The 24,818-nt window shown below is 59.6% G+C and overlaps 1 protein-coding gene across 2 annotated transcripts; it reads right to left on the bottom strand.

Moving 5' to 3' along the window:
• Nucleotides 1-1,237: 1,237 nt before the first annotated feature.
• TLE2 (TLE family member 2, transcriptional corepressor) lies at nucleotides 1,238-23,716 on the bottom strand. Of its 2 annotated transcripts, none has more exons than XM_086699562.1 (20): nucleotides 23,576-23,716; nucleotides 23,404-23,501; nucleotides 22,877-22,940; nucleotides 22,438-22,482; nucleotides 20,162-20,224; nucleotides 17,202-17,276; nucleotides 16,798-16,981; nucleotides 16,421-16,440; nucleotides 12,375-12,482; nucleotides 11,099-11,143; nucleotides 10,399-10,548; nucleotides 8,808-8,946; nucleotides 7,873-8,033; nucleotides 7,159-7,235; nucleotides 6,206-6,455; nucleotides 5,761-6,008; nucleotides 5,524-5,671; nucleotides 3,834-3,984; nucleotides 2,858-2,934; nucleotides 1,238-1,554 (listed from the first exon to the last, which is right to left on the bottom strand). In XM_086699562.1, exons 1-20 carry the CDS (start codon nucleotides 23,597-23,599, stop codon nucleotides 1,447-1,449), a joined length of 2,235 nt encoding a protein of 744 aa, XP_086555688.1. In that variant the 5' UTR covers nucleotides 23,600-23,716; the 3' UTR covers nucleotides 1,238-1,446. The 2 variants fall into 2 exon arrangements, with proteins under 2 accessions (XP_086555688.1, XP_086555687.1); XM_086699561.1 differs by having other exon boundaries at nucleotides 16,798-16,978; nucleotides 23,576-23,714.
• Nucleotides 23,717-24,818: the final 1,102 nt, after the last annotated feature.

Here is a 24,818-nt window from a genome sequence, read left to right as displayed (position 1 = left end):
CTGCTTTCCTTAGAGAATTGTCCTCTCCCCCAAAAGGCACCTCCAAAACTCCACCCGGGGACCCTGCCATCTCCCTCCAGAAGGTTCCCAGGGGCGTCTGGGCCTCCCACCCAGCCACCCACTCACCGTCCTCCATAGCAGCCCCTAGGAGTTTCAGGAACACAGACGTGTTATGTCCCTGTCCCCGCTGGCCCACATTTCTAGGGGCTCTCTCTGCTTAAGCCTGGGCTGGAGACCTCACTCCCCCTGTAGCCAAGGAGGAGCAGATTTCCCTCCATTTCCACCTGGCCAAGCGCCTTACCTCTGAGCCTTCACACATGCTGTTCCCTGTGTACCCACAGTCTTGCATGACCCTCCCAGCTGGTGGTTTCTCCTGTTAGCTCCCGGCTTACCATCACCTCCCCTGGGGTTCTGGTGTTTGCTTGGCAGCTTGTGCCAGGCCAGGTGTCATCGTGCACCAGGCTCTCAGGAATTATCAGTGGGTGGGCCTCAAAGGAAAACTGCACCCCAAAGAGCTCCGTTCTCCTCTATACTCCCCACCCTTTGTGCACGGGCAGTGTCTTGGGATGATTCCGTCCGAAGGGCTGGCAGTGAAAGAGAGAAACTTTGGGGCCAGGGCACTGAAAAGCCACGTGTGGGGCACCTGGGCGGCTCAGTCGGTTAAGCGTCTGCTCAGGTCATGATCTCGCGGTTCGGGAGTCTGAGCCCCGGTTCGGGAGTCTGAGCCCCACGTCGGGCTCTGTGCCGACAGCTCGGAGCCTGGAGCTGCTTCCGATTCTGTGTCCCTCTCTCTCTGCCCCTCCTTCGCTCACGCTCTGTCTCTCAAAAGTGCACGTTAAAACAAAAATGCAAAGACATAACTAAATAAAAGCCACGTGTGACTTCCTCTCCCCTGCCACGCTGGATCCTGAAGCTACACGTGACGGCAGAAACGGCCCCGAGTGACTCCTCGCCGTCGAGCCCCGCAAACCACGTGGACACGAGCGGGAGAGAAACGTCCGCCGCGTTCAACCACTGAGGTCTGGTGGCTCCTTGTCACCCGGCACCACGTAAGCCCTGCTGCTCGACAGCACTCCGACTCTCCCGGCCGCCCCTGCACAATGCAGTCCTCCGGGGTCCAGAGGAGGAAAGGGAGGCGGAGGGACGGGATGCCACTCGCCCTCGGCCGCACAGCCTTCCGCGGTAACAGCGCCCGAGAAAAGCAACAGCCCTGGTTCCCCAGCCCGGGACAGAAAGGTAGTTGCGATAAGCACATTTATTTCCCCGAAGTCCACCTGCCCGTCCAGCGCCGTGTCCAGCAGGGGAAGATGGCAGGGAGCCAGCCAGAGGGCAGACGAGGCTTGGCGCTCACGGGTATGAACGGAGACGGGGTCCCGGGCTCTCTGTCCTGGATGCCCCTCCCCCAGGAGCCAGGCCAGGGGCGCAGGAAGATGGGGGGGGGGGTGCTCAGTAAACCACCTCGTACACCGTGGCCTTCTTGTCCCCCGAGCCCGTCACAATGTACTTGTTATTTCCGGAGATGTCACAGCTCAGCACGGAGGATGACTCCTTGGACTATGGGCAGGGGTGGGGGAGGGAGAGAAGGGGAGGTGAGGCGTGGCCGATACTAGCACCGTCTGGTGTCCGGTCCGTGCCCCGACCGCCCTGCACGACGTTCAGAGGGAAGAGGCAGGGCCAGTGGGATTGGGTGGACAGGTGACAGATCCTGGGAAGGGCGGGTCCCCTGTTCTCCTGACACCAAGAGAGCCGCAACTGAAGCCCCGCCCTTTCCTAGGAGGCTCAGAGAGGGTGTGGACCGGGCATGAGGCCACACAGCACAGCAGAGGGGCAGCCGAGGCTTACAGCGCAATGACCCTACACCAGCAAACGTTTCCTGTAAAGGACCCGGCAGTAAGTTTTCAGGCTTTGCCAAAGGTCCAAATGAGTCTCTAGCCAACAAGTCCGGGGGCCAAATAAATCTACGTCACATTATCGTCCTTTCGTTTTACACCCCCTTAACGATGTAAAACTCCCTGCACGCCCACTACAATGGCTGTAACAAAAAAAGACACAATAACAGGTTGTTGAGGACGCGGAGAGTTTTGAACCCGCGAACACTGCTGATGGGATGGAAAAGTTGGAGGACAGTCCAGAGGTTAAACAGCTCCCAGCAATCCCACCCCAAGACCTCTCTGCCCACGAGCAATGAAAACACGTCCACGGCAGCGCGACTCACAGCAGCCAGAACGCGGAAACAAAGCCGGTGTCCATCAAGTGGTGGATGGATAAGCAAGACGCAATCCATCCAGACTACAGGCTGTGACCCCACCCCAGGAAGGAAGGACAGCCTGCTGCCTGCCACCACGTGGGCGGACCCGGAGGACACTGAGCAGTGACAGAAGCCAGACACAGAAGGACACGTCCCGCGTGACCCCATCACAGGGGGTCCCCAGGGGAGTCCCGTCCAGAGAGACAGAGGGCAGACGGTGGGAGCCAGGGGATGGGGCAGGGGGCGGGGAGTCCGTGCTTCCTGGGGACAGAGCCTCAGTTTGGGGAGATGGAAAGCTCTGGAGACGGATGGCAGGAGTGGATACGCAACAGTGTGAGTGTGTGTGCGCTTAGAAATGGTCACGATGGCAAGTCTTAATGTATTAAAAAAAAGGAAACACGCACAAAGAACCCAGGCTGCACGCGGATGTGGCCCGCAGCCTGCAGTTTGCAGGCCCTGCTTTAGTAGCTTGCTGGCTGGCGGGGAAAGGGGGGACCTCGCAGGACCCAGGGGGAAGTTCCGCGGCTTAACCACCAGCTCAGCCACCCCGGGGCCCCTGTGCGCAGCACGTCCTGGCCTGCAGGGCGGTGGCTGCACGCAGCTGGGTACCTGGAAAATGCTGGCTCCGTATGGTGTCCTCCAGGCATTCAGTAAGTTGTCTTTCCCGGTGCTCACAAACCAGCGCCCTGGGGGAGGGAGAGCAGGGGGTTCCAGCAGGAGAGACCAGAGAGCCCCCCCCCACCCCCCCCCCGGCCTCCTCCCCGGCTGTGGGCCGCAGGCAGACAGGGTCCAGCAGGCCTGGTCTCTCCCTTTCTTTCTGGCACCTCCACTCTCACAAAGGGAACAGTGGGCCCCTCCTTCCCCCCCATTTTCCAGATGGTGAAGTCAAGGCCCCCCGGGGGCGGGGGCCCATCTGGCCTTCAAGAAGGGGGAGCCCCCAGGAGAGCGTGGCCAGATAAAACATAAGATGCCCAGGTACCTTTGAATCTCAGATAAATCACAAACCATTTTAATACAGATGTGCCCCAAGGATTTCATTATTTATTTTCTTTTAATGCATGCGTGTCCCATGCGGTACTTGGGGCACACTTATGCTGAAAATCATTTGGCTGCTTTTTTTTTTTTTTTTTTTTTTTTTAGTGTCAGTGTGTCTCGGGCGATATTGGGGATGTATTTGTATTACCAAATCAGTTGCTTTTAAGCGTAAGCATGTCCTGGGTCGCACTTGGGAAAAACTTCCGCTAACCAATGATTCGTTAAGATTCAAAATTCCACCGAGGGGGTGCTTGGGTGCCTCCAGTCGATTAAGCGTCCGACTTGGGCTCAGGTCACAATCTCCAGGCTCGGGGGTTCGAGCCCCGCAGCAGGCTCTGTGCCCACAGCTCGGAGCGTGGAGCCCGCTTCAGGTTCTGTGTCTCCCTCTCTCCCTGCCCCTCCCCTACTTGCGCTCTGTCTCTCTCTCTCAAAAATAAATACTAAACAGAAAGATTCCAATTCCGCTGGGCGTCCTGTGTTTTGCTGTGGGGGCTGTCCGGTGGGTGTGGGGTTTCGGTCGCCCCGCCCCGCGCCCTCCAGGCACACACACCGCAGGAGGCGAACTTGAGGGCCAGCACACAGCTCTCGTGAAGGTGCAGCTGGTACTTCTCGGGCTTGCGCACGTGCAGGACCTCCACGTTACTACTCTCCATGCCCACGGCCAGCCAGTCCTGGTTGGGGCAATGGCCCAGGGAGAAGATCTGGGGGTGCAGAGGAAAGAGGGGACATCGAACCCCCCCTGCAGAGGTTGGAGGAGGCCCAGAGGGGCAGGGGAGGGGCCCACCGCTCTCCCGCGGCAGCCCTGCGTGGAGAGGCAGCTGGCCCAGGGCCTGGAACGCAGCAGGCAACTGCATGTCGGATCATTAATATTAATCAGAATTACACGGAACCCTGGGGCCTCACATCCATTATCTGCTCAGAACGCACAACAGCTCTGGGAGGGAGGGAAGGAGGGAGAGGGAGAAGCCGGGCGAGGACAGTCGCCCCCCTTGAGCAGATGGCAGAAGGGAAGCTCGAGGCCAGGGCTCGCTCAAGGTCAGAGATCCGTGAAAGCCGAGGCCTTCGGACTCCCAGCTCGGAACTTTTCCCCGCTTGCCAACACCTCCTTTTGCTTGGATGTGAAAGGACTCAGTGGCCTCATCGTTCCGTGCCCCACCCCAAGCGAGGCAGAGAGAGGCTTAACGCCCTGTTCTATCCTAACCCTGTCGAAGTCCTACGGACAGGACGCGTGTGGAAAGAACCACAAATGGACAGCAGAGAGAGGACTGGAAGTTTTCACGTGTGCTCTCCTGCCCGTACAGAGTTCCTGCACAAAGACGGGGGCCCGGTGGGATGAGAGATACTCACCATGGGGTCCCCAGAGAACAACCCATCTAAGTCTCAGGGCCAGGGGATGGACAGCCATATCCACCTGCACCCTTGAGTTCCTTATCAAAGAAACTTTTAAGCTAAAGAGAAGAGAAGGTAGAACAGAAAGAGTTTGGGCGTTAGCTACTATCTCCAGGCTTCACGGAAGGGGGCAAAAATGGAGATGGGTTTTGAAGGATGAATAGGAGTTCACCAATTGGAGAAGAGGGAAGGAAAAGCATGTCAGCTAGAGGGAACAGTAAGAGGAGAGGTCTAGATGCATCTGAGGGCATGGTGTGTGTGAGAGAGACTAGAGCACAGAGGCCTTAAATGTCAGGCCAAGGAGCTCACGTCCTGCCCCCAAGGCAGTGGGAGAGAGGATCTGGGTGACTCTGTTCAGCCGTGAGGAGTCTCCAGAGCCTGTCCAGCTCCTTCACTTCATCCTTTAGCCTGGATTCTCACAGAGCCCTCAACGGAGACCTCTCTGCCCGACTCCTATGTCAACCTCTCCCTGCCAACCTACATCAGTGGCTCCCCAGTGGGTCCTGGGGGGTGGTCAGGAGCTCTCAGTCGGGTCAAGAGATTGAAGGCCGGGAAGAGAATTGGGCTACCAGAGAAGAGGAAGGAATGAACGGGGGCGTGACTTAGCAAAAGCATCTGGGAAAGTGATCTGAGGGTCTTAGTAGACCCACAGCTTACTCTGAATCAGTGCCTTTGTGTTTCCACGGGGTTGGGGGCGGGGTAAGGCCTATGGATTTGTGAGAAGGACAAAAAAGATGGACACGGGTCACAGGTATCTGGTCCCCACTCAGTTTCCGGAAGTGAGTGCCTTGTGGGGAGGGGAGGGGATTCCTGAAGCTTCTATCGCCCTCCCGGCAGACCCACTGCGGCACCTGAGAGCAGAAATCGTGCTGCTGCAGCTGGCGGCCCTCCCGCAGGTCCCAGCAGCGCACCGTGTTGTCCAGACCCCCGGTCCAGAGCCGAGTGCCGTAGTCGGAGATGTCGATGCAGCTGGCACCATCGGTGTGGCCCTGGAACTGCCTGGAGGGAGAAGGGCCCAGGCGTCAGGCGTCCGTCGTGGGGGCTGGTTCTGCTCCAGCGCCGAAGCGAGGGGCGCGGGGGCCACCCACCTGACCATGGTCTGGTTCTGCAGGTCCCAGACCACGATGTTGCCGTCGCTGCAGCAGGAAAAGCAGACCTTGGCGTCGGGGCTGACGGCCAGGGCGTAGCAGGCCGGGGCCGAGGAGGTCAGCTCGGCCTTGATGCGCGGGGTGGGCGCCGCCAGGTCCCAGATGGACAGGGTGCTGGCCTCCCCTCCCACGATCAGACTGCGGCCGTCCGGCAGCAGCTTGCAGGAACGGATGTAGTTGTCCCGGTTCTGGGACGGGAGAGAAGCGACGGTGTGGGGCCGGCCCTCCCCGACGGGGCCTCCCCCCCCCCCCAGAGCGCCCCCAAGCGCGCGGCGCCCCCCCAGCCCGCCCCCGCTCTCCCCGAGCCTTGAGCCCCGCCCCCGGCGGCCCGGAAATCCCGCCCCTGCGGACAAGCCCCGCCCCCGCCGGCGGGCCCCGCCCTCACCAGGCAGTCGAGCTGCGCCACCGGCGTCTTGGCGCCCGGCTGCCCCACGTCCCACACTTTGACGCAGCCCTTGCCGCCGGTGTACACGTGCTGCGTGGAGCCGCTGATGGTGACGGCGCAGACCACCTCGCCGTGCGCCAGCGTGTGCAGCTGCCGCGCGTGCCGCGGGATGCCCGCGCCCACCAGCGCGTCCGAGGGGAAGGGCACCGGCTGCATCTGCCCGTCGGCAGACACGTGGAAGGAGTAGGCCCTGCACGGGAGGAGGGGCCGTGACGCGCGGGGAGGGGGCCGCCCTGGGGGTGGCGGCCCGGCCTGGTGCCCGGGGAGTAGGGGGCCGGGGGGGGGCGGGGTGGGGAACCCTGGATCCCAGGTGACGGACGGGACAGTCAGCGTGGCGTAGCCCGTGGCCCGCAGCCTGGCAAGCAGGCACTTGGTAAATGCGTGTTGAGTAGCGAGGATCCAGGGAGACGCCTCGAGAGCTCCAGAGACTGGGACCCATGGGGAGCCCCCAGCCCCGGGTGGCCAGTTAGACTGAAATCAGTTTACAACTTCAGTTTCTCCGTGGCGAAAGCCACAGGTGGCCAATGGCAGTCAGGTTGGACAGCTGTAGGTATAGAACATTCCCATCATGGCGGAGAGTTCCTGGGTACTTGGGGCTGCGGCCCCCTGGGGTTGGGGGGGGGGGCATTCTGCGCACTGTAGGATGTACAACTGTATCCCAGGCCCCATAGAGGCGGGATGTGGGCCTGACCACCAAAAATGTCAAAGACATGCCGAATGTCTCCGGGGTGGGGGTGGGGAAGGCAAGAGTACCCCCCACCCCCGTTTCTGCATTTTTCTTGTTACCTACCTCTCTCTCCAGAGACTTTCTGGAAAGACAGCAGGGAACCCCAGCCCCCACCCCACAATGCAAGCACCCCACAGGAGGCAGGGATCCCTGAGCCAATACTCACGGCTTCCCCCCAGGGATAGTGGGCAGGGAAGAGGAGATAGATGACCCTCGGAGATGTGGATGAGACTCAAATGCCATCTGCCAAAATGCCAAAGAGGAAGGGTCCTAGGGCAGGTGACTCAAACCCACCTCTGCCTTCCCCCATGCTCACCTGCCATATTTCTCTGTTTATCAGAGGATCCCCAATCTGATCCCCAGTCAGCCCCTCCCTAAGAAGGCAGAGATGCCCTCTCCTCCCGCTGCACTACAGACAGGACAGCAGAGGCTTGCGCTTGAAGGAACCCCAAAGCCTCTGCCCCGGGAATCCTAGAATCCCAGACTTGGAAGGACCCCGAAGAGTCTGACCGGCTCTACAGCCAAGAGTTGGCAAACTGGCCCCCTGTTCGTTTTTGTAAATAAAGTTTTATCGGTACAAAGCCACGGCCGTTCATTTCCATGTTGTCTATGGTGGCTCTGAGCTATGAAGGACAAGTGAGTGGTTTTGACCCAGACCAACTGGTCGGCAAAGCCAAAACCATTGAATGTCTGGCCTCTTGCAGAAAACGCTTGCTGACCGCTTTTGCACAACATCCCTTGGGTCTGGGATGTCCCCCGTGACAGCACTTTCTTCCCTCTGGAGGCCCCCTTGTCTCCTCCTGTGTAACTGGTTTCTCCCCCCGGCCCCCAGCCCCTGTGCCCTCCGATACCTCCCGGTGCCCCCACACTGAGGACTCACCACGGGGGACCGTCCATACACCACAGAGCCGCTGACCTGGGGGGGCAGGTGGAGGCTAACGTAGGAGCTGGGCACAGAGAGGTCCCCATTGAGGGCGCTGTGGGAGCTCAGGCTGAAGGACGTGGTGAAGGGACTGGACAGGGTCAGGGGGCTCCTCAGGGCTGAGTGAGAAGAGACAAAGATAGGTCTTCAGACACCTTGGACCCAGATCCGGCCTTCCACTGCCTTGGCTGGTCTTTCGGGGCTGCTGCGTTCCGGTCCAGCATCCACCACACCCTGTCATATGTCCAGATGTTTGAGCATACCGTTCCCTCTGGCTCATATGCTGTTCCCTTTCCTTCCTCGGTTGCTGAACTCCTACTCACCCTTTGACACCTAGTGGACCCAAAGTCCAGCAACATCTCAGGAACATCACTGAGCCTGCTCGCCCCACCCCTAGCCCGTTCTGGCCCACTGTCTCCATCCCCGCCACGATCACACGGGGCTGGAAGCTTAGGGGTCTGCGTCTCCGTCCCCACTATCTGGGAACTCCTCGAGGGTGCGTTCCAGGGCTGATTTCTTTCTGGGAACCCAGAACCAGCGCGGGGCCTGGCCGTATGACAGCAGAGCCCACGTTAACGAGGGGGGACCCGAGGCTCAGAAAGTTTGAGTCGCTTGCCCAAGGTCATGCGGCTGACGAGTAGTTATCCAAGGCCGGCCTCAAACCCCAGGCTGTCTGACGCCAAAGCTTGTGTTGTCCGTGCAGAAGGCTAAACCTCTTTGAGTAGATCGCCTCCCCTCTGGGCCTCTGTTTCCCCAGCCGTCCAGCCAAGACAGGAAACCGAGGCCCGGGGTGAGGCGGCACTGGGCTCAGAGTCCTGGAAGGGGTCAAGGCCATCCCAGAGCTGAATCCAACCCCCCAGAAGAGACCTGCTCGGGCCCCAGTGGACACTCACCGACACTGTCCGTGCCAGGCGTTGGCTTCGTAGCAAGCTGGCGGAGGTGACTGGCTGAGCTGGGCCCTGGGGTGGGCGCGTCCTGAGGCGGGGAGGAGTCGCAGGACTTGGGGGCGGGAGTGCCGGCGGGAAGATCATTCTGGGGAGAAAGGTCGGGACTGAACGCCCCACCCCCACCCTGGCACCAGCACCTGGCCCCTTGCTGCCCACAATCTGGTGAGAAATTGGCACGGGAGGAGGGAGCTAGGCAGGGGCTCACAGGAGGTGTCTGCACGCCGAGCACGTGGGGTTCAAGGGCATGGGCCCCACCGCTGATGCCCTGAGCACAGGGACACGCGGGATCCACAGGCCGGGAGCGCCAGGCGGGCAGCAGAGTCGGAATGGGCACGCACTGCCCGCAGGGCTGCACACGGCGTGGGGAGGGGGACCGGCACCCGCTGCCAGAGCCCAGCGGGCACAGGATCAGGTATGAGGAGTGCGGGTGTAGACAGGCCTCAAGCAAGGGCACACGGGGCAGGGAGCGGGCATTGCGGAGGAAGGCGACAGTCGGAGGACTCAGGAGGGGGGCAGCACAGGCCTGCACTCAGGCGAGGGACCGGCAGCCAGCACTGGGGTGCCCCTGGCTGCTCTCAGGGGGCGGGGTGCCCCTGCAGCTGTCTCTCCCTGCGGGGACACCTGAGGAGAGGGGGAGGGGATCTCCAAGGAGGAGCACACGCGCTGTCGTCTCTCTGCTGTCACCTCCTTTGCCTTTCAAGAAACTTCACGTCCCCGTCCCGTCTTTCCACTACACAATCACGTGTTTCCTGCCAACCCCACTCCACGAGGGGGAGTGGGTGGGGACACGTGGGACAAGGGAGGCCTTCTGGGGGCTTCTCCCGGAGAGCAGAGCTGCCCCTCCCCCTCTGGCCTCCCGGAGTGGAGGAGGTCACAGGAGATGCAACCGTCAGCCCCAGCCTCGGCGGTTGCCATAGCAACCTGCTGGGAGGGGAGGCCTAGAAACCGACGCACTCTCTGGGTAAGCGCAGGGCAGGGGTCTGGGGAAGATTTGGTGAGGGCAGGGGTGGGACCAAACGGAGCCCGGCTGGGAATGCCTAAGGGGCGTGCTCTGAGGGGTTCCTACACCTGGCACTGGGAAAGTTGTTCCCATAGTAATGCTCTTGCCTTTCGGGAAGGGGGGGAAGCGGGGGACAACCTCTCAGGTGGGGCTGCTGTATCTCCCGCTTCTCCAAGGCCTTAACACTTGCCAGGCTGGAGTCAGTCCCAGAGCAGCCATTCTGCAGCTGAGTGTGTTTATTTCCAAGGGATTTCCTATTTATTGCAAGAGATGCTTCCCTTTCTCCCTAAGAGGGTGAGTGGTCTTTTGATAATGTATTTAGGTTCAACAGAGCACGTGGACTTGGGGAAAATACCTGGATGAAGTCGAGGCAGATTTTAGGAAGGTGGCAAATAATCATGAAGGAAATGCCGGACAACCCGCTGGAAAGACCCCAGCCGGGCTGGTGTCTCCTTGCTCGACATCTAATCGGGTGGCATCTGTTTCCAGGTCCCCAGGGTGCGGAAAGTGAGTTTCAAGGCCTCCCCTACTCCTTACCAGGACAAGCTCCTTGGCTCTGGGGAGCGGGGAGCCGAGGCTGGAGGCCAAAGAGGCCGGACTGTCCACGAGGTCCCGACGGGCGGGGACGCATATGGGCGCCTTTCCACATGGGGTGATAGCTGGGCTGGGGGGCTCCGAGGGTTGGTCCTGGGTTTGAGGAGGTGACATTGAGTGGAGGTGAACTGGGCAAAGAAGGAGAGCCCCTCTCTATATACCCCTCCCCAACCCCACCCGCACTCCAGCCTGGGTCCCTCCTACGATCCACCTTGGGAGGATTATGAACCCCCCCCCCGCCCCCGTGCCTTACTTTACGCATCTGTAAAATGGGGTTGATAGTACCTACTCCATAAACCCACATAGAAACGACTGTGTAAGGGCTTGGCTCTGTTGTCCCCCATTAAACAGATGGGGAAAAGTGAGGCGAGGGACGGGGGCGTACTGTCCCAGTCACACAGTGAGCCAGGGCCGGATCCTACTTCTGCTGCCCCATTGCCAGGGTTCTCTGGGCCTCAGTTTCCCCACCTGTGCTATGGAGAGGGGGTCAGCCTGGGGTGTCCCTCTATCCCCTACTGCCCCTACCCCCACATCACCCTCAACACAGCCATCCACAGAGGGGGCCAGGACGCCCCCCTCTTCCCTCTGGGTCCCCCAACACTCGGGAAAGCCTGCCACCCTCTGTGCCCAGACCCCGACTCACCTCGTCCACCACCAGGTTGTAATCGCTCTTGTCTTCATCACTCTCCTGGGGGGACACGGGGGAAAGAGCTTGCCCTGGCCATGCCGCTACCTCCGTGCCCCCTTACTGATCTCAGGAGACCGCCAGCCGCGGTCTGACCGGGATTCTGGGGCTTCAGAGGCCCATGTGCTTAGTTCAGAAAGAAGGCTGCCGTTTGCTCAGGTGCAAGGGGTTGGGGGCGGGTCTCTCATGGAGAAAAATGAGGGGATGGAACTTAGGGCCCAAGACTTGCTGTGGGGCCCCGAGCGCCTCCCGGCCCTCCCTGGGTCCCAGTCTCCTCCTCGGTGACGGGATGGGACGGCCGGGGACCAGGACTCATCCATAAACTCCCAACTGGCTCTCTCTCCACGGAGCCAGTCAACCTCTCGGGATCGTCTGCCCACCACCATCCCCATGGCCTAGCACAGACCTCATCCCCTCCTTAGGCTCCTGGCCTTCAGCCTCGCTCCCTCCAGGTAGCCTTCCAAGCTTGCCCCAGAGGACTTTCTTTACACCTGTCCCCACATCTGTACTACGTCCTTCTATGGCTCCCCACTGCCCTTGGGAGAAACCCTGGCGTGTGGGGCTGCTGGAAAAGCAAGGGAAGACCAAGGCTGCAGCCTGAAGGCCACATCTCCCAGCGGGGGGGGGGGGGGGGGGGGACTGACTGCCCCCTGCCCTCCACCCCCCACCCCATCCCCAGTTTTCTTCTTTAAAATACCCGCTGCTGACGGGTATAGAACAGGCTGCTATGTTTTTTAAAGATCAAAGGCATCTCTGAGAAACAGCAGGACTGGCCAACACCGGGCCTGCCAGCAGGCAGCTGGGAGGAGAAGGCTGTCCCCGTAGATGGGACGCGTGCTTTCCAGCCAGCCAGTCCCAGCCCCAACCTGCAGCCTGGCCCCGAAACTGCAGGTGCAGTGAGGGGCTGGGGTGGTCCTGACCCAGGAGGAGGGCCCCGGAGAGAGTATTCTGTGCCTCGTGGCGGGGCGGGGGGGGGGGGGGGATGCCAGAGCGCTGAAGAGCCGGAGCCAAAGCCAGGAGGTGGGCAAACAGATATGTGCCCCAGAGGCCACGGAGACAGAGCAACTAGAGTTGGGCCTGGCCCCACAGCTCCTCTCGTCGTTCAGTGCTCCGTGCCCAGTGGGGAGCTATGGAAGGCCCCAGAGTGAGAGCGTCACGGCCAGAGCTGGGCTCTGGGAGGCCCTGAGGGGCGGGGCTGGGGGGCCCACCCATCTCCCGCTTGCCCCCCACTTACATAAGGTCCCGACAGATCCTTGTCCTCAGCTCGCGGCTTCCCACTGCCCCCTGGGCCACCGGGTCGCACCTCTTCCACCAGGCTCTCAGGGGGGGAGGGGGACGCGCTCTGCAGAGACACAAGGGCCCGAGAAAGGGTCAGGGCCCTGGGGCCCCAGACTCCGTCCTGGCCCAGCCCAGACCGAGGGTCCCCAAACACAGTTATTAGGATCTGTGCCTCAAGCTTCCCATCTGGGAAATGGGACCTTCCAAGGGCAGGCTCGATGCTAAGGTCTTGACCCCACAGCAAGTTCTTTGGGGAAGTGACGATTAATCCCATTGCACAGACACGGAAACTGAGCCTGAGGAAGACAGGGCTGCACAGCGAATTAGGGGCCGAGGCAGGATGCCAAGCCAGCCCACCAGATGTCGACAACCAACCTTCTAAGGTCAAGGGCTGGGTGTGCCAGCACAGAGACACAACATCAACCTGCCTGTGTGCCCTCGGACAGTTTTCTCCTTCCCTGGGACTCAGTCTCTCCAGCTGTACACAGGGGATGCCCCACACAGTGATTTCTCAAGCACTGCAGTTCTGGATGGAACCATTTCTTCAAATGAGATCTTATCTTGAAGCCTGATTTCATGGGCAGATAAGACGTTGGGCCCTGAGAGCTGGGTGGCTCTGTGCAAACCACACACAGGATTCAAAGCCACGTTCAGCAAGACGGGCCACTAGGAAATAAAGCAGGCCACAGATGCAAAAGCGTGCAGCCTCTTAAAAAAGAAAGCAGAGGGGCGTCTGGGTGGCTCAGTCGGTTGAGCCTCCGACTTCGGCCCGGGTCATGATGTCACAGCTCCTGAGTTCGAACCCCGCGTCGGGCTCTGTGCCGACAGCTCGGAGCCTGGAGCCTGCTTGGGATTCTGTCTCCCTCTCTCTCTGCCCCTCCCCCACTTGCTTTCTGTCTCTCTCTCAAAAATAAACAAAGATTAAAAAATTTTTAATAAAAAAATAGTAAAATAAAATCTCTTGTTAAAGATAGTTTTAAAAAGTGTTTTTATTTTTTTTTTGAGAGAGAGAGAGTGAGGGGGAGGGGCAGACAGACAGGGAGACGGCGGATCCCAAGCAGGCTCTGCCCCGACAGCAGAGAGCCCAATGTGGGGCTCGAACACGCGAACCGCGAGATCATGACCTGAGCTGAAGCTGGCCGCTTAACCAACTGGGCCACCCAGGCGCCCCAAAAATAACATCTTAAAAAAGAAAAAAAACAAGCAGAGACGTCAGAGATGTGACAGCACGGAAACATGGCCTCAATGTATCACTGAGGCGGAAATCGGCCGGCAGAGAGGCGACTGGCTGGGCGCAAATCCCAGCTCGGCTTCCCATTGGCTCTGAGACCTCGGGCAGGTTACGCAACCTGTCGCACGCTCAACCCGTGTCCCGTGTCCCGTGTGAAACGGGGATCATCGCAACAGTGCCCGCCTCCTAGGGTTGTGGGGAAGATACAGCGAGCTGCGGACGCTTAGCCGGACGCGGGGCCCGGCGCGCGGTGAGCCCACGTTCGTGCAGGGAAATGCAGAAACGCACAGCATGTCCCTGAGTTTCCCCCCACTCGGCACTGTGGGGGCTGAGCAGCGACCCTGGCCCCGCCCACTCGATGCCAGGCGTACCCCTAGTCGTGAGAGCCACAGACGTCCCCAGACACGGGCTGGTGTCCCCTGGGGGCGGGATCTCTTGTGCGACAACGGCCACTTCCTCATACCCCTTCCCTCTCTGGCAATTATGTTCCCACCACGGAGCCTCTGCTGCCTCGAACTTGTGTCTGTGTGTGTGTGACACGTGTTACACTGGAAGGAGGCGCTGCAAAACGACTGGGGTCGTTGAGGAGACTTGGATGGGAGGGGGCTCGGGGCAAGGGTCAGGGGGTCACGGTCCCTTTACGGGGTTGAAAAGTCACGTGCCCACCCAGAACCTCACTAGGAGACCTTATCTGAAAGTAGGGTTTTTGCAGAAGTGATTAATTGCGATGAGGGCATAGTGGGTTGGGATAGGCCCTAATGCAATGGGACTACGGTCCTGTTTTTTCAGTTTTTTTAATGTTTGTTTATTTTTGAGAGAGACAGGGGGCAAGCGGGGGAGGGGCAGAGAGAGAGGGAGACACAGAATCCGAAGCAGCTCCAGGCTCTGAGCCATCAGCACAGAGCCTGACGCGGGGCTCGAACTCACGGACCACGAGATCGTGACCTGAGCTGAAGTCGGACGCTTCACCGACTGAGCCACCCAGGAGCCCCACAATTGTCTTACGTTAAACAAACAAGGCAAGTTGGCAACTGGCAGCATTTATCGCAAACTTAACCTCCGCCTGGGCAAAGGCATTTACAGCTGAGTATTCTCTGGGCATTCTCTTCTCCGACCCAAAGGTGAGAAAGGGCCACACTGTGTTAAACAGACAGGGCCCAGGGCGGGGACGTAAACTGGTACCACTGTCACCTGTACTTAAACATACACGAACATACGTGTCACACATAACAGAGACACGGGGATCGAGAGGCCCATCTCTAGGCCCAGCGAAGACTGAGGGTCCCCGCCGCTGTTCTCAAGATCTGTGCCTCAAGCTTCGCATCTGGGAAATGGGACCTTCTAAGGGCAGAAGCCATGTGGTCGTGACAACCACAGATGTCCCCAGACACTGCCCAGTGTCCCCGGCGGCAGGGGGTGGGAGTGGGGGCCTGGTGCAAGCTGAGATGAGCTCTAAGAGCGAAACGCATTTGGATCGTGGAGATTTAGCACAATAAAAAGGACATAAAACATACCATTAGTAGTTTTCATGTCGATTATACGTTGAAATATTCTGGATACATGACGTTAAGTAAAATATACTATCGGAATTCATCTCATCTGTTTAACTTTTTTTTTTTTTAAATTTTTTTTTTTTTTTTTTTTTTTTTTTTTTCAACGTTTATTTATTTTTGGGACAGAGAGAGACAGAGTATGAACGGGGGAGGGGCAGAGAGAGAGGGAGACACAGAATCGGAAACAGGCTCCAGGCTCTGAGCCATCAGCCCAGAGCCCGACGCGGGGCTCGAACTCACGGACCGCGAGATCGTGACCTGGCTGAAGTCGGACGCTTAACCGACTGCGCCACCCAGGCGCCCCTCATCTGTTTAACTTTTTAAACGTGGCTACGAGAGGGGCGCCTGGGTGGCTTAGTCGGTTAAGATGCGACTTCGGCTCAGGTCACGATCTCGAGGCTCGTGGGTTCGAGCGCCGCGTGGGGCTCTGTGCTGACAGCTCAGAGCCCGGAGCCTGCCTCGGATTCTGCGTCTCCCTCTCTCTCTGCCCCTCCCCTGCTGACATGCGCGTGTGCTCTCTCTCTCAAAAATACACGCTAAAAATTTTTTTTTAATTTAAAAATATAAATAAATGTGGCTACTAGAAAGTGTGCAATCACAGAGTAGATTGTGATGCTGCGAACAAAGGCAAAAAAACCACACGGAACCCCCCCCCCCCAACACACACACACCAAGCTCACAGCACAAGAATGGATGCTGAGGAGACTGTGGGCTGCACCTGTGTGCGGTTTCCTGCATCCTGTACTGTGTTTTATCCGACACATTACGGTTGGGGGAGGCTGGGTAAAGGGTACACGGGGCTTCCCTGCACTTTTCTTTGCAATGCCCGATGCATTGGTAACTGTTTCCAAATTAAGCAGTTTTTTAAAAAATTACACACAGGGCTCACCTCTATTTCCATTGGGCACCGCTCTGATAGATGGTGGTATCGAGTGGATGATGGATAAGTTCATGAGCGGAAGGTGCCACGTGCATGCATTTATTCAATTGCAAAAAACCAAACAAAACCCCCAAAAGCCAGCTCACGATTGAAAACCTTCCATAAAGAAAACTCTAGCGGTAGGGGCATCCCCGATACCAAAACGCTCCAGACGACCCAGCTGCAACACTGGGCGGGCGTCCTGCTGGGAGGACCTTAGCAGCTCAGAGCCACTGGCTTCAGCCACATTCGAATGCAAGGCCAATATCACACAAGTTCCCGGATGCCTTTCGACTTACCCTGCTCCGAGCTCTCTCCGCTGGCCGGTTGGAGGTGAGGCAGAGAGAGAGAGAAGGAGACGAGGTGAGGGTTTCACAGCCCAAGGTGCCAGAGGGCACACCCCTCCAGCGTTGATAGAGCCCTCTTCCAGGCTCAGGATCTCCCTTCTCCAACACCCTTGCAAAGGGGTGGATCGTTCCTTTCCTGAACCATTCAGGTAGATGCCCAGAGAGGGGCAGTAACTCGCCCCAGGACACACAGCCAGTGGGGAGTGAAGTTGACCCCGACGGCCCTGCAGGCCCTCTCCTTCACTCCCTCACCCTTAAGTCCCCGTGCCACCCTCACCCCTCCCCCACCCCCTTCTCCGGCCAAGGCCGCCCCGTGCTGCCCCGCTCACCTCTGGGTCCCTCGGCCTCCACGCCCGCCCGGTCTTCCTTGGCAACGGCAGCCAGCTGAGCCTGGGCGGCCAGGGCTCCGGACAGGGCCAGCAGCCCCGTGGCACTGCCACCCACCAGGCCAGTGGGGCGAGGGGTGAGGGGCACGGGGGGAGCATGGTGAGACAGCGGCTGGAGCTGCTGCTGCTGGAGAGAGGAGAGGTGGGCCAGGGCAGGGCCACACGGGCGCCCAGCAGGGCCCCTGGGCCGGGGGGGGGGGGGGTTGGGGGGGTCCCCCAGAGTCTCCAAGGAGGCCGGAGCCCAGGCCAGCTGCCCGCCCGGCACCCTCCGGCTTTAGCACCTACTGGGTGCCGGGGACCCAGGGGTGGGGTCTCCCCAGGGCAGGGCAGGGGCTGGGCGGACTCACCCCGATGAGGCTGTTCAGCTCCCCCACGGTCACCTGCTTGGCCCGCTCCACGGCCTGGAGCACCTGTTGTTGATGCTGGGAGGTGGGGAGCCGGGAAGGGGGTGCTCAGGCTCCCCGTCTGCTGGGAGCCCCCACCCAGCCAGGCAGTGCCCTCTGAGGCCCCCCGCCTCCCTCCACCCCATCCTTGTTCCCAGAGCTTTGTTATTTCTCTTCTGTCTCTCTCCCTTTCCATTTTTTGTTTTAATTTTTTTTAATGTTTATGTTTATTTTTGAGAGAGAGAGAGAGAGAGAATGAGCGGGGGAGCGGGGGAATGAGAGAGAGAGGGAGACACAGAATATTTGAAAAAGACACACACACACACACACACACACACACACACACACACACACACACACCGGGGGAGGGGCAGAGAGAGAGGGAGACACAGAATCCGAAGCAGCTCCAGGCTCTGAGCTGTCAGCATACAGCCTGACAGGGGGCTCGAACCCACCAACCCTGAGATCATGACCTGAGCCAAAGTTGAACTCTTAACTGACTGAGCCACCCAGGTGCCCCTAAAACTTTTTTTAAGATTTATTTTTGAGAGAGAGAGAAAGAAACAGAGTGAGAGTGGAGGAGGTGTAGAGAGAGAGGGAGACAGAAACTGAAGCAGACTCCAGGCTCTGAGCGTCAGCACAGAGCCCGACGCGGGGCTCGAACCCATGAACCGTGAGATCATGGCCTGAGCTGAAGCCGGACGCTTAACTGAGCCACCCAGGCGCCCCTCTCCCTTTCCATTTTAAACCGTGAAACAAACACAAAGCCAAAGAAACAGGCACACAAGCGCAGTGAACACCAGTAATTATAAATCGGGCTTTCCTGGGGCACCTGGGTAGCTCAGTGGGTTGTGTCCGACTGCAGCTCGGGTCACGATCTCACGGTTTGTAGGTTCGAGCCCCGCGTCGGGCTCCGTGCTGACAGCTCGGAGCCTGGAGCCTGCTTCGGATTCTGTCTCCCTCTCTCTCTGCCCCTCCTCTGCTCATCCTCTCTCTCTCAGAAACAAATGGGTTTAGAAAAAAAAAAGAAATACAATTTAATGTGTATTTAAATGGCCACATGTGGCTGGTGGCTCCTGTATAAGGCTGTTTATCCACACTCCTGAGGTCGGGGGTTTGAGCTGCTCCCCGAGGACATGTGAGACACAGGAAGCTCCCGTGTGTGGCACACCTGTGTGTCAGCGTGTCTAAGCCAAGGGTTGGTAAACTTTTTTGGCAAAGGGTCACAGAGAATATTTTCCGCTTTGCAGGTCAGAAGTTCTTAACTTCTCTGCCATTTTATCAGGAAAGCTGTCACAGAGATCATGCACGTGAGTGGGCATGACCCTGTGCCAATAAAACTTTATTAACGAAACAGGCAGAGGGCACGCCTGGGTTGAGCACAGGACTTCGGCTCAGGTCAGGATATCGTGGTTCGTGGGTTCGAGCCCCGCGTCAGGGTCTGTGCTGACAACTCAGAGCCTGGAACCTGCTTGGGATTCTGTGTCTCCCTCTCTCTCCGCCCCTCCCCTGCTCACGGTCTTGTCTCTCTCTCTCTCAAAAATAAACATTGGGGCGCCTGGGTGGCGCAGTCGGTTAAGCGTCCGACTTCAGCCAGGTCACGATCTCTCAGTCCATGAGTTCGAGCCCCGCGTCAGGCTCTGGGCTGATGGCTCAGAGCCTGGAGCCTGTTTCCGATTCTGTGTCTCCCTCTCTCTCTGCCCCTCCCCCGTTCATGCTCTGTCTCTCTCTGTCCCAAAAATAAATAAACGTTGAAAAAAAAAATTTTTTTTTAAATAAAGAAACATTAAAAACATTTTTTAAAAAACCAAAACAGGCAGAGGGGGGGATTTGGCCCTTGGACTGCAGTTTGCTGAGTCTCGATCTAGAGGAAGGGAGTCGCTGTGGCACATATGTGTGTCTTTATTCACTTCTTAGTTTTTTTTAATCTTCATTTCTGCCGTTTTCTCCCTACTCACTAAGCCACCTTGTCCCCACCCCCAGCTTCAGACACCATGTCTACAATCTCAGCCCAGCCAGGACATCCCTCCATCCCAAGCTTCCAGAAAATCTCAGGTTCAGTGGGGTCCAAAATTTTTGTTCCCCATCACAGTGAGGCTGCCCTACCCATCCACCCCGCAGTGGAACCTGCCCTCATGTCTCTTGCGGACGGAATGCTCCGGATGGAAGCGGGGGCAGCTGATGCAAAGGTCCTGAGGCTGGCACGCACTCAGAGCATTCTTAAAAGGGCTGATTTTTTTTTTTTTTAAAGTTTCAGTGAGCTGTTCACACTGCTTATTATGTCACCTTCCCTGATTCCAGCTTTTTAAAATTATTATCGTGGTTACAAACACATAAGCATTATCCTCTTAACCATTTCTAAGTGCACAGCTCAGCAGCAGCAAGCACATCCACGTTGTTGTGCAACCATCCGTCTCCAGAACTTTCCATCTCCCCGAACGGAGACTCTGTCCCCATGAAACACTGGTTCCCCGCCCCCTGCCCCACCCCTGGCTCCCACCATCTACTCTCTGTCTCTGTGGACAGGACGGGACTCCTCTAGGGACCTCCTGTGAGTGGGATTGGACAGCATTTGTCCTTCGGTGACTGGCTTATTTCACTGGACATATGTAAGGGCTAACTTTTATTGGGTGCTTCCTTAGCACCCGGTATCACCCTTGCACGGATCAGCTTGTCTGATCACCACAACGACACAGACAAGGCAAGCCTCCAAGGGCACAAGGCCAGGATTCGGACCCAGGCAGCCTGGTTGCACCCGCTCGTCACCGTCAGCGATCACCTCCCTCCGTCCCTGAAGCCCCTGCCCCAGCCCCGTACCCTCCAGGCCACCCGGCAGAACCAGTGCCTGTGGCACCGGCATCGGCATCGAGCCAGCCCCCCGCCCCCCGTCTTCCAGCTCCGCTCCGTCCCAGCAGCCCACTCACCTCCTGGGTCAGGAAGGGGATAATCTGAGCACAGATACCACTGAGGCGCTTCACAATCTCGGCCTGGCAGGAAACAATGAGGAGGAAGCTTGGAGGGGGCGGGGGCTGTCACCAGCAGGTGCAAACGGAGGCACTGAAGCCAGAGTGGCACACAGGCTCGGGGGCAGACGGAGGGGCTGCTGAGGAAGTGATCTGCTGAGCTGATGCCCAGGGCGGCCTTGAGCCGGAAGGCAAGGACAGATACACCAGCCGCGAGACACCATCGACAGATTCCCAGGAAGCAGCCACGCAGACGCCCAACTCAGATGGGGTACTTAGAAGCCGTGGGGTCATCACGAACAAAGGAGTGGCCCTCACCGGGCCCGCGTCTCTGGGTCTGGGTCTCGTCTGCAAGCTGAGGCCACTGCCAGGCAGAGACCCCCATGCACCACACTCAGCAGGAGGGCTTTGTAGTGTTGGGATAAAAAACCTGTTTACTTTGCTCTGTCCCCAGTTCCTGGCACAGAGGCTCTAAAACTCTTGGAATTTCTCAGTGATGGGTAATGGCAAGGGGTGGGGGGGCATTTTTCTGTCCTCAACAAGCCCCTTTCGATCATACCTGAGTTTACTAGAGGGATGAAGGCTGAGCTAATCACCGATGGTCAGTGATTTAATCAGCGAGGCCTGTCCAGTGACAGAAACCTCCACAAATATCTGTAACTGGGTTGGTGGAGAGCTTTGGGGGGGTGACCGCATGGAGGTTCTGGGAGTGTGGTGCGCCCCCGCCCCCTCTGCACCTCTCTTGCCCCTGGCTGTGCCCGAGTTAGATCCTACATAACAAACGGGTGATCCAGGAAAGTGAACCGCTTTCCTGAGTTCTGTGGACTGTTCTGGCAAATTATTGAACCCGAGAAGGGGATTATTTATGGGAACCCTTGACATGTGTATATATAGCTGGTGGGTCAGGAGTTTGGGCCAGAGACCCAGACTTTTTGATCGGCATGTCCGACGGAGGCAGTCCGGTGGGGCTGAGCCCTGAACTTGGTGGTGGTGGGGGGGAGGGGGTCCGCACTATCTCCAGGCAGAGAGTGTCAGAACTGAGCCAAATCGCAGGACATCTGCTGGTGCCAGGGTGCGAACTGGTTGGGGTGCAGAAAACCCCCATATTTGGTGTCAAAGTATAGGGGGTGCAGTAGAGGGAAATCCAGGGAGTGGAGTAGAGACAGTCTGGTCTTACTTGCAGGTTTCATCGGGGGCAGGGCCTGGGCCAGGGGTGCCCTGCGGGGGCTGAGCACAGCGAGGGCTGTGTGGGTGGGGATGGGGGGGGGGCAGCTAGGGCACATCCAGGTGTGTGCCCGGCCAGTCCGTGCTTTGCTTCTTTGCTTCTGCCTGGGTTAGAGGGGTGCTGGGTGCTGGGTGCTGGGTCTGGGCAGAGTTTGAGTTCCCAGCAGGAGGACAGAGACTGGATCCTAGCACATGCCCCTCACCCTGCAAGAGAGTCTATTTCACACACCCAAGGGACCACACCATGCTCCGGGCGGACGAGCCCCCTCCGGCGCCCACCGGGCCCACCGGATCCCGTAGAGCCCGCACATCCCAGAACGGCACACCAGGGCAGGCGCCCCCAGGCCACCCCACCCTCTCAGCCCACCCCCCTCCTCTTCCCACCCAGTAGGCTCCGCCCACTGCCCTGATAGTCGCAGGGACCAAATCTAAGATTCCATCAACCTCAGAATCTTTCAGGGCCCCTCTTATCTATCAGAGAGCCTTGAGTTCAGCCTCAGGTTGGAGGGGTCAATCTTGAACAACTGGAGTCAATTTCGGAACCTTTTGGTCTAACTTAGAACCTTGAATCAGACTTAGAAGCTTAGGAGAGTCTCAGAACATCGCGGTCAACCTCAGAACCTTCAAAGCAGCAACAGAAGCTTGAGGTCCATCGCAGACCATCAGGTTCCACCTCCAAACATCAGACCCCGTGGGCTGAATGGGACCTCCTCCAAGACCGTGTGGCCGGCCCCCACCCTGGGACAGATGTCTCCCCTACCTCCTCCCCGACCTGGCTGCCAGCCTCTGCCACCTGGCCCCTGCCGTCCCTGCCCGCTTCTTGCCTCTGCTGAACCGTATCTCTAGAAGTTCAGAAGTGTTTTCCTTTCCTTCGTGAGGCTGAAATCGGGTAAGACCCCTGTTCCCTGGGTCTGCTTTGCCCCAGACTGCCAGATCGCTGGGTCTCTCCTCAAGCTCCAGACCCTCACCCTTCTCACTGAGCACCCCCCTCCCCGACCCCCCACCACAGTTACCTGCTTATGCATTTCAATGTTGAGCCCGTAGGACATCTCATAGTACTACAAAGGAAAAAACTCAATTGGGATGTATGCTGGGCCAGTGGGTGCCCAGCCCTGCTCAGGGTGAAGCTGGGTTTTGCAGGGGCTCCCAGGCTGGGGGATCACCGCAGGGAGCAGAGCCTCCCAGCCTCCTGGGAGCCCAGAGGGCAAGACCAGAGGAAGAAGCAGGGAGGGGGGGCAGGTAGGATGTGCCCCGAGACCCTGGCCCCTCAGAGATGCCAGTGGGGAGAGGGGACATCCTTGTCCCATTGTTTGTAAGAGTTGGGGGGCTCCCAACTTACAGACAGGGAAAATGAGGCCCAGAGTGGCAGGGTGAGTGGGGATTCACACCCCAGGCGCTTTTACTCACAGGGAGCCCTCCCGCTGCCCCATCCTGGCGCGAAAACCCCCTCACCATGACATAATGTCGCTGCATTTCCGTCTTTTCACTGGCCAGCTTCTCACATTCCAGCTTGAGGCTGGAAAGGAGACGGGGCATGGGGGTCCTGCTCCCCCCCCCCCGGCCTCTACCCCCACCCCGCCCCCACCCCGCGAAAGACCCAGGGACACCCCATCTGGGCCAGTTTCCAAAGCGATGGGTTTGGCTCTTAGCCCCCTCCCCACTTCCTCATTATCGGCCCACCTCCAGGTCCCGGTCCCTTCCCGCCCCTTCTCAGGCTCCAAGTGTCCCAGCACTGACGGTCCCCAGCCACCTCAGCTGCGCTTCCACCTGGAAGCCCTCCCTCGCCCCTGGGGGAGGGGGGTCTCCCTCGGCCCCGCACCCTGGAGGCCCCGCCCCCGCCTGGCTGCGCACCACCCCCCCCCCCCCGGGCCCCCCAGCGGCCCGGCCGCTCCCCCCGGGGGCGCCCAGGTGGGCTCCCAGGTGGGCTCCCGGGTGAGCTCCCGGGTCCCCCGGGGCGGGGCGCCCCCGCCCCCCCTCACCTGTGGTACTGAGCCTGAAGGAACTGGAATTCTTCTTTGATGCGGTCGCAGATCTCCAAGATCGAGAACTTGAAGGGCTGGCCGGACTGAAGCGGGGTCTGGGGGGGACGGCGGCGTCTGAGCTCCCGGACGCCCGCGCCCCCCACCCCGCGCAGCCCGGGCCCCCACTCACCGGGTGCCTTCCCTGGGGGTACATCCTGCCGGTCCGGAAGCCCCCCACCCACGCCGCCGCCGGAGCCCGACGATCCGGGGGCGCGAGGCGGCGGCGGGGTGGGGGGCGAGGCCGGGGGGGGGGCCGCCCGGAGAAAGGAGGAGGGGGCGCGGCGGCGCGGGGCAGGCCCCCCCTCCCCGGGCGCGCGCGGGGGACGGGGACGCGGAGGGGCGCGGGCCGGGCGGGGGGCGCGCGGGGCGGCGCGGAAGGTCGCGCGAGCCGCGGCCGGTGTCGGCGGAGGCGCGGGCGGCGGGCCCCGCGCGGAGCCGCCTCCCTCCGGCGGGGCTCGGCCGGGAGCCGCGGGCAGAGCCGCCTTAAGGTGGCGCCGCCGCCCCCGGCCCGCCCACCCGGCCCGCCCGCCGCGCCCCTGCCACCTCCGGGCTGCGGGCACCCCCCTCCCCCGGGAGCCCACCCCTTCCCCCACCCCGGGCCGGCGACCCGTGGGGAAACTGAGGCTCGCGCCCAGTGCCCCTCCCCCTCCCGGAACGTCATCCCCCCCCCCCCCACCTCCCCGAGGGCCCAAGCGAGAGAGAGAGAGAGAGAGAGAGAGAGAGAGAGAGAGAGAGAGAGAGAGAGAGAGAGACACACGCAAGGAAACCAAGAAATACCTGGGGGCCCACAGTGGGGAGCAGCGTGGCGGGCAGGGGACAGTTGGGGTCAGAAATGGCCTTTCTGAGGGAGTGGGCTAAGACTTAGGAGGCGGCCTGGCCCGGTGCTGGCGGGGACACCTGCGTCTCTCCGGGCCCCTCTCTGGGCCTCAGTGTTCCCACCTGTAAAATGGCAGACACAAGGGCTGCTTTTGCCGAGGCGGTACACGAACAGCCCTCAGCCTGGCCTGGCACAGAGTAAAAACCCCCACAGGTGGGATTTGGTGTTTCCACTGCTACCTCCAGCAGACTGGGCTGTCTCCTCCCTCAGACTCAGCTCCCAGGAGAAAGGCAGTTGAATCCCTGCCATCAGACTCAGGTGTCTGAGGGCAGGGGCTGCACCTCCCACCACAGACCACAGACACCTGACACTCACCTGGGAGGGGGGGGGACATTCTTATTCCCATCCTGCTTATGGAAAACCTCATGGTCTTTTGTTAAGTCGATCAACAAACGCGTATCGGACCACCTGTTGTGGACGGCACACTGCGCCGGGCACTGGGCACAGCAGAGAGCAAAACAGAGAGAAACCCTTGCTTTGTATCAATCCCTGCATC

The sequence above is a fragment of the Puma concolor genome, chromosome A2 (assembly GCF_028749965.1).
Source record: "Puma concolor isolate L17-30 chromosome A2, mPumCon1.1.hap2, whole genome shotgun sequence".
In the NCBI taxonomy this organism is placed as follows: domain Eukaryota; kingdom Metazoa; phylum Chordata; class Mammalia; order Carnivora; family Felidae; genus Puma; species Puma concolor.
This window is presented reverse-complemented; position numbering and strand designations above follow the sequence as displayed.

Coding starts and splice junctions, on each gene's coding strand:
- TLE2 (XM_086699562.1), bottom strand. CDS start 23,599: ATGTACCCCCAGGGAAGGCACCCG. Junction 22,941..23,403: donor CTTCAGGCTCAGTACCACAG/GTGAGGGGGGGC, acceptor TCTCCTTTCCAG/CCTCAAGCTGGAATGTGAGA. Junction 11,144..12,374: donor AGGATCTGTCGGGACCTTAT/GTAAGTGGGGGG, acceptor GTGTCCCCCCAG/GAGAGTGATGAAGACAAGAG.